We start from the raw sequence: 9,397 nt of genomic DNA, 5'->3' as shown, positions 1-9,397 counted from the left end.
AGATTTGTTACACATTACCCTAGCTTTTGACGGCTTTAAGTGCTGCTTTATTATTAATTTATACTGTCTTTTTTGTCTCTCACTGAACACTGACAGTTAAAAGCTGTTCATGAATTCTTCAAAGCCTACATTAGCCAGCGTTATATCGTCTTTTCTTCTGTGTATGCATCTGTGAAATATGGCCACACATGCATATATTTAGCAGCAACTGACACCCAGCGGAAATGATGAGATCCAGACATACTTCTCAAATAGCATGGATAAAAGTAAAGGTGTTGGAAGATAGATTAAACACTTGCCCTCTACATTGGATTATATCCCACCTCATACCAGTGTCAGCAGAGACATTTTTCCTCCATAACAATGAGGTTTCTCTAACTTTAAAACATATTTGAATAAGTAGTTTTAGTTGAATAATAATAATCATACTCTACCATATTCTAGCAGACCGTATTTTGAAAAAATACTAATATGTGTGATGCCCTGGAGAATGTAACACTTACAGTATCATGAAAATGTACATTCTACATTTTTTTAATGTTACTTACTTTTTGTGTTTTTGAAGAACAAAGTGTTTTGCTTCTAAAACACAAGTAGTTGCATATAAGCTGGCTTAGTTTGTATGCGTGCAATTGTGCATGTGAATGTCTATGTCGTTAACGTTGAAGATATACAGTATACATGTATGTTCAATGTGAGGGTTGTACTTATGCCGGCATGTTTTAAAGCCTGTAGTGGTTTTTGTCTTGGAATTTTAATGAGCGAGCAATGTGATCACATGGTACGTACGCTGTTAAAACAAACCATACCTGCGTATGTTTAAGTGTTTTCGAGGTCTGTGTCATGGGAGGTTGTTTCTGGTCAGAGATCAGCAGATCGCAGCACTTGCATTGTAAGGATTGATGGTTACAGCCATAACATCTAAATACAGAACTGTATGTACCCATATTCAGGCACTGCATGACAGCTTCACATGGCATTTGCTCTAGTGTCATGCGAGGCTGTGCACATTTAAGATGTGCTCAGTAAATTGTATAAAACACAATCCATTCAGTTTTTTGAAAATATTAATTTTCATCTACATAATCTATCTTGACAAAGTTCAAGACAATGGTCTCTCCCTTTTGAAATCTGAAGTATGCAAGGCAGGACTGTAAAGCACGGCTTTACATCCAGCCTAAATGATATTATGTGACGCAGATAAGATTCTAATATTCTAATATGATGTTGTCTCTTCTCTCTCTTCCAGCTGAATCGTGTGGTGGTGTAGTCCAAGGGCTGAATGGCAGCATAGAGTCGCCGGGTTTCCCCCACGGCTATCCCAACTATGCCAACTGTACATGGCTGATAATAACAGGGGAGAGGAACCGAATCCAGCTAACCTTTGTTACGCTGGCTCTGGAGGAAGACTTTGATATTGTATCAGTTTACGATGGACAACCGTCACCTGGCAACTTAAAAATGAGGTAAGAAATGATTCTTTCATTGACAGTATGATCTTCTCTCTTGCTCCTGTGTTCTCTCTTTCCTCTTTCACTTCCAACCTCTGTGACTGTCACAGTTTGAGTGGAGCCTGTCCTCTTCTCCAGCACGGCTGTTTTCCGTCTTCTAAAAACTTCATCTCTGCAGTATATTGGATTACTTGTTTATTCATTCTTTGATAATATTAGAGAATGTTTTACTTTAATATGTAAAATGGAATGTTTAGTCTTATCTGCAAGAGAAATAAACTACATTTCTTTGCTACATAGCCTCGAGCTTATCAAGGAAAGCTCAACAGTTTAATTTAGGCTACAGGGCTTTTGATAAACCATGTGCCTGTGAACCAGAATGTCGGGCATTTTACCTATGTATTACAGAACAGGGGGAAGATAAAGGCCTCCTAATGGCTAAGGCAAATACAATTAAAACACAAAAAATACTTCACTGCAAAGGGTAAAGATTTAACTTCTTCGTAAAAGATTAAACTTAAGATGGAGCAATGACAGAACAGAAATGGGTTTCTATATTGCATGCAATACATATATGCATTTGTCTTTCTCAGGTTATGGTTACTAAGATATGTGATCATATCGAAGAGAGTACATGACATAAGAACCATCGTTTTCAAGTTCGTTTCAGTTTGTTTTTTTTCCTCTGTAATGTCACGCTAACTGTGTGACTGAAACAGTATTTTAATAGTTTATGGGGGCTACAGTCAGTAATTTAAAAGAAGCAATTTATTAATTTAAATATGACAAATAATGATATTTAATTTTGCAAAAGAAAATATGGAACTAGTGATTTTATGGAATTTAAAATGTGTCTGGAAACAAGAATATTTTTTTTAAAGAATAAGTGAAAGATTAAAGACTAATTATTATGTTCATTGTCTGTTGATACATTATTGTAATTTGTTTTGAATTATTGATTAATCATTTAGTCTATAAGAAACTCATCAAGTTTTTTAAAGCCCCAAGTGTTGTCTTATTTTTTGTGATCAACTGTCCAGAATCCAAAGATATTCACTTAATAATTCTGTAGACGGAATAAACCACCAGAGTTCATCTAAAGTGTGACTTCAATTCTGTTGAACTCCTAAACAAAAGGCAAACATGTGTTCTTCAGATGTTGAAAACCCTAACTGCAATTTGTAATGTGCCGTTTTAATTTCGGCTTGCAAGTTGAATATGGCAACATTGTCAGTTTGCAGCTAAACTGTAGCCAATCTATATAGTGCATCATTTTAATCGTTACATCTATTATTTTCTCTGTTTATCAACAGAAATGTGCAGGGAAATATAAGTAATTGAAGGATTGGCAGCGCCAGTATTTTCTGAGTTGTAGGACTGTAATGTTGCAAAAAGGGCAAATAGAACAGCATCTACACAGCTGGCAAACTGTGCAAAGCTTATTCATAGTGCTCAGCTTGTGTGTAGGAGGGATGAGCTGGGAATGCACCAAGTAGTGTTTGAGGTTGGTGGTGCAGTTATGGATAGCGGTGGGTTTTGAAAATGTGATGTAGCTGTATTATGTGTCATTGTTTGAGTAGAGTACTTTTATTGTTTACTGGCGAGGGGAGAATAGTAAAGACTGCAGAGTGAACTTCGTGCTGAGTTTGTGTGGACAGTATGCCTTCTGCTTTGTACAATGGCTTCTGTCTCTAGTTTGCTCCTTTGCAAAGCCAAGGCTGCAGTAAAGACAATTACTTGTAAATATAATTATGTGAGCGTAATCAATATAGAGGTACATCCAGTATTCCAGTTTAAACCACTGTATTGAATTGCACTCTATTTTTCATAAATAAACCATGTACTTTTCATCAATCATATGTACATACTTTCTTTAGAAAAGTCAGTGTATTTAGATTATCATGGCTCTGGAAAATTCACATTCTAAAGTGATGAGTAATATTTGTTTGTGGTACACAAGCTTTCTTGGTCTCTTGACATTTACCTGACAATTACTTTGATGGATGAATACATACACTTTTTTCTATCAAATGAAATCCCAAAACTCAACTCTGAATTACCACCCTGATCTGTTCAGCTTGATACTTGTCACATGCCATATTTAGTGTCGGGCTTATTATAACAGTTATCCTGCATCATTCCACAAGTTGCTTGCATTTTAGATCCACAACAATACCTTTTGTTTGGGCTTATGTTATTCTTCACTGAACTGATCCTTTACAATGTTTATTTAAAATATGTCAGTTTATGTCTGTGAAATGAGCTTGAAAAGCTATTAAGTATACTGAAACAATTAAAAGTGATACAATATCTGAAATATGAATACACAATTGAAATGTCCCAATATATTATAAACTACAACAGATTTTTTAATATTTCTCTTTTTATCAAATCTTTCTATTATCTTTCTTCTCTTCTGCCTTCTTTCCCTTTTCTTTCTTTCTTTCTTTTTTTTATTTGTCAAAATCTGACCTTGTTCAACTCACGGCCTCTGCAGTGATCGGTTTAAGATCAGCCATGAAACTAACTTTTAAAAAGAAAAAAGGATTCCCTTTCAAAAATGGTTTATCTTCTCACCAGGATTTCTTGGTTTTAGCGTTCCACCTTCTTGTGTTCTGCAGGATGTCTACTTGACTTTCTAGCCGAAGACAGCATTACGAAAGATAGCTTTAAAAACACTCGTACTTTTAGCTGTGTTCATTTGGGCGTCCGCTTTGGGCAGTTGGTGTGAAGCCCCCCGCCAATAACAGTGCGCCAGTAACGTAGCGACCAGGTTACATTGCTGTCTCTTCTGCTCTCCGTCTGTTCCATGGATGTATAAAGGGCTGCAGGTCTGTTTGACCCAGAGCGGGGGTGAGACTCACACACACACATAGAGGCAGAGCAGAGAGGCCACAACACAGCGCAGTCGAGCAGACGTTTGCTTCAGCTGCAGTCATTAAAAATGTCTGTTTTGAAATGCAGAGTTGGCTGGTGCAGATCTCTTGAGAGTAAATGTATGCTTATTTTAGGACAATTCATCAATTTATTTTTGTAAAAAGGTTGATGTAAATAACGAGGTGGCAGCTGCAACCTTTTGCCAGCTTGGCGGCTTTGCCATGGGTGTTAACTAGCCCTGGAGATATTTGGCTCCCACATTATCGGCTACCCACTCAAGCATACCAGGTGTATTTAAACGGTTTTGTCCGCGGTAAGCCCTCAAATGTACAAGTTCCGTAGAGGAGTGGTGCATTAGTTTCTTCTTGAGCATCTGTCTATAAGTGCAATCAGTGAGCTCTAACAGTGAACCTATTCCCAATGTCGTTTAGAGCAAGTGACTGAGCTAGGAGTTCAGTCTCATTCTCTACTCAGCTCAGCTCCTCTGTTGATCTAAGCACTTGTCTGAATGGTGTGGACATGGCTGAGGACAGGCAGCATAGTGCTGAAATGAGACCGCTGCTTGGCCTTCTTTTGTGCCCTCAGGACTGGTCTGGTGTGTGTCACTGTGGGCAAAGCCTTAGTCCAGATTGTAAGGCTTCCTCCAGCTGAGTGTTGGTCGCTATCACCATTCTCCCTTTGCTTATTAGAGTGTAACTTATAGTTTTACATAAACGTAAGAACTGATTCCAATTACCCGGCTGCTGCCTTCTCTCTGTCTGAGCTCCAAGAGGGCAGTGGCCTGCCGGTTGACCTAAAACACTCTCCTCCTCTCAGCTTCTGGCCGAATGGTGCAAGACTTTCTGATATGAACCCATTAGGATGCCCACATGAGCAGTAGGATGGAGCCAAGAGGAGCTGACTGCTCTCTCTTTGTTCACAAAGAGGAGCACAGAAGAGGCAGAATATATCTTTCTCTCACAGCCACTTTCTCTTACTGCCCTCAGACCTTGTGTGTGGGGAATGCAGCAATCTCATATTTAGAAGAAGGGCTCACCCGGCATCTGTGGCCTCTTCTTACCAGCCGCAGCTATGCGTCAGCAGCGGTAACTCTACTTCATCCCACTCGCTCTGATGACAGATGTCAACAGTGTAAAAATATTTTATTTCTGAAATTGAAAAGCTTCTCTCATACAGGAACCACTGCCTGCTCTTTGTGTCTTATATTGTACAAGAAAGGCACAGTAGTGGCAGTTTTCTCAAAGTCCACATTCCCTTGTAGTCACAGTTTGTTGAAGTGGTGTATTGAGATGCACAGTATTTCAACAAAGGAGGCGACTGTGGCTCAGTGGTAGAGCAGTGTCGTCCTTCAATCAGAGGATCGGCAGTTTGATACCCGGCTCCGCTTGTCCAAGTCGATTTGTCCTCTGCCAAGACATTTAACCCTAAATTTCTCCCTGCAGACTCTTCCTGTGGTGTATGAATGATTAGTTAGAGTCCTGATGGGCAGGTGGCACCTTTGAGTGGTCGGAAGACTAGAAAAGCGCTGGAAGATGTACAATTTATATTTGCCACATGCTGCCTAAATTCATGCACAGCAGAGTCAAGGAAAAATACTGAAGGAGTTTGAAAAGTTCCTCAGTATTTTTTATTCCTTTTTCACCATTGAACAAGAAAAGTCTTTTTACAGCCATTACTCAAGCTTACAGGTTGTTAGTGTGAGATACTCAAAAGATGGACTTGCCTTTTAGTACCACTTTAGGGTTTTTCTATTGGTCACTTTCATGATAGTCTCGTCTTCCTTGATCATTATATTTATTGCAGAGTTACTGGTGTATTTGCTGTCAAAATGCCCTTTACACACAACAGACATTACGTCTGGCTGGTGTAAAGTGTCCTTGAATCATGTTCTGATCAGATTTCTCTCTAACACAAGCCACTTTTTGCCACAGTTTGTCATATTCACTGTCCCTTGTTGATATCCGATCTTCTCCTTGCTTTGTTACATAGCCAGGCCGGCTAAGTGTGCTTTTAAGGCATGAGAGTACATGAGAGTGTGCTCCACTTGTTCGAACTTTTGCCGAAGTTTCCACTGTTAGTGCTGCTAGTTTTGTTAGCTATGAGCCACCAGTTGCTGTTGAGAGCAGCTGAAAAGTAATCAAAATACTCAAATTTTTCGAAATTTTGTATCATTAACCAGAGTGTCATCATCACATCATAAAGAAGATACATTGTTCAAGACTGATTTTCTACAGTTTTGAGAGTCACAACAGAAAGGTATTGTCATGTGGATAGGGGCATCAGATCGGAAAACTTCTCGAGGCATAGACAAACAATGCATTTTGTTATTTCATTTGTAGAATTTATTGCCAATGCCCAATGACATCCATCCCTCCATCCATTTTCATCCGCTTAATCCGGGGTCGGGTCACGGTGGCAGCAGACCCAGCAGGCTGACCCAGACTACCCTCTCATCCGCAACACTTTCCAGCTCACTCCGGGGGATCCTGAGGCGTTCCCAGGCCAGCTGGGAGATATAATCCCTCCAGCGTGTCCTGAGTCTTCCACGGGGTCTTCTCCCAGTTGGACGTTCCTGGAAAACATCTAATGGGAGGCGCCCAGGAGGCATCCGAATTAGATGCCCGAACCACCTCAGCTGACTCCTTTCGATGCGAAGGAGTAGCAGCTCAACTCCAAGTTCCCTCCTGATGTACAAGCTCCTTACCCTATCTCTAAGGCTGAGCCCGGCTACCCTATGGAGGAAACTCATTTTGGCCACTTGTATTCACAACCTCGTTCTACCTATGGTCACGACCCAGAGTTCGTGACCATAGGTGAGGGTTGGAACGTAGACCGAACAGTAAATGGAGAGCTTTGCCTTCTGGCTCAGCTCCCTCTTCACCAAGACGGTCCGGTGCAGCGCCTGTTTTACTGCTGCAGCCATACCGATCCGCCTGTCGATCTCCTGCTCCATCTTACCCTCACTTGTGAACAAGACCCCGAGATACTTGAACTCCTTCACTTTGGGCAGGCCCTCTGTCCCCGCCTGGAGGGAGCAATCCACCGTTTTCCGGCAGAGCACCATTGCCTCAGATTTGGAGGTGCTGACTCTCATCCCCGCCGCTGCAACACGCCCCAGTGAATGCCGGAGGTCACGGTCCGAGGAGGACAATAGGACCACATCATCTGCAAACAGCAGAGAGGCGATCCCGAGACCCCCAAACCTGACCTTCTCCACCCCTCGGCTGTGCCTAGATATCCTGTCCATGAAAATCACAAACAGGACCTGTGATAAAGGGCAGCCCTGGCGGAGGCCAACACCCACCGGGAATGTATCTGACTTAATGTTGAGAATGCGAACACAGCTCTTACTGCAGGCGTACAGAGACCCCATACTCCCGCAGCACCCCCCACAAAAACCCCAGAGGGACCCGATCGAAAGCCTTCTCCAAGTCCACAAAGCAAACGTAGACTGGTTGGGCAAACTCCCAGGACGCCTCCAATAGTCTTGCGAGGGTAAAGAGCTAGTCCTCGAAAGATCACAAACATCATGCCATCATGTGTATTTAGAACAGGATGCAAACATTTCTGCTCTCCTCAGCACTCCATCAGTTCAAATACATCAACACCAAAAATCCACATCTGTGTATTTTCATCTAACTTATCCTAAGAAGGTCTTGTGTTGTTTTGGATGTAAGAACTTATCTCATAAGGACATTTTACCTCTAGTTAATAAACTCGTGACAACATCGGTGATACAGATTACACTGAATATCAATATCTATAGAGAGCTTACTTTGATCTTTAAAGTTTGAAGGTTTGGCATCTGGCCTTTCTCGCTAAACTTTTGCTGAGGGGCAGCCGGTTTCCACCTGGCACAGCTGCTTTGCCACACTGCTACTGCACAGCATCATCATACCAAAACTTCCCAGATCAGCTCATTGACATAATCAGGTTTCTCTATTTGTATTTGGTTTCAGTTGTAATATTGCTAAATAGGCACTTTTACTTTTTGCTTTGACAAAAAATCCTCCATTGTCTTGTCTGTCAACTCTCTCTCGTCCTGTCAGGAAAATCTGACTCCTACTACTCTGTGCAGCGACTCCGCATAGCAGACACTTTCACTTTATAATTGTAGCATTCATCATCCAATAATATATATGTATTGATAACACGCCTCTATTTGACAAAAATCAGAGTTTCTTTCTTTAATGATGCGCAAATAGGAAATAATGTACTTTTATTTATACAAAAATTAAAAAGCTTAACGTATAATGGCAAGTATAATCAGTGTATTTCAGAACACTGTTTAACACTGGTAACACTGACTACTGTGGCAAGACTATTACTTAACATTAACCACTATTTGGCTCAATACTTTTGGGCAAGATCAGATGGATGCGCTCAGAATTGTGTCTTTAATCAACAGTCAAGCATATGGAGATAAGGTTGCAAAACTATATCTAAGTGCATTTAAAGGTTGCAAAAATCATATAGATTAGAACTATATTATAAACATGCACCATTGTGATAAAAGGCATGGCATCAAAAGAGGAACTGCTTTTGATGTTTCTATTTAGTGGAAATATTTTTGGAAAATGCACTTTTCATGAAAATAATAAAAAATAATTGTCACTTGCACTTGATCATTTCTATCACAATTGATGGGACACATGTTGTAGTGACCAAAGAAATTGGTTTATTGTGCACCTTCAGACGTTGCTTCATAATTCACCTGTAAGCACTGGATGCCTTATGTCAGTGTGGGCGGACCAAAGCTTTGAAACACCTTTCAATACAATGCACTCTTAACACAAAGCTGTTTTACTGCATCGCATCAGGTTAAGTCAGCTGTATCTAATGCACTTTATATATGTGTGTGTGTGTGTGTGTGTGTGTGTGTGTGTGTGTGTGTGTGTGTGTGTGTGAAAATAAACACCTCATATTGTTTCTGTGATAATGAACCAGTGTGTTTACTGTGTGCATACAGGCATGAGGGTGTCATGTGCATGTCTGAAAATGAAGCTGCATATTCACTAAAAATTACTGTATGCTGCACAAGATTATGTATTGTGTATGCATGTGCAACC

The 9,397-nt window shown here is 40.6% G+C and overlaps 1 protein-coding gene across 1 annotated transcript in view; it reads left to right on the top strand.

Annotated features, from left to right (window-relative positions):
- Window positions 1–681: 681 nt before the first annotated feature.
- LOC117751630 (CUB and sushi domain-containing protein 1-like) overlaps window positions 682–9,397 on the top strand; it is a 258,734-nt gene continuing 250,018 nt past the window's right edge. Inside the window, 2 exon segments of the mRNA XM_034563565.1 lie at window positions 682–694; window positions 1,250–1,466. Of these exon segments, the coding sequence (XP_034419456.1) occupies window positions 682–694; window positions 1,250–1,466 (230 nt within the window).

Source organism: Cyclopterus lumpus, chromosome 3 (assembly GCF_009769545.1).
Source record: "Cyclopterus lumpus isolate fCycLum1 chromosome 3, fCycLum1.pri, whole genome shotgun sequence".
Lineage (NCBI taxonomy): Eukaryota > Metazoa > Chordata > Actinopteri > Perciformes > Cyclopteridae > Cyclopterus > Cyclopterus lumpus.
This window is presented reverse-complemented; position numbering and strand designations above follow the sequence as displayed.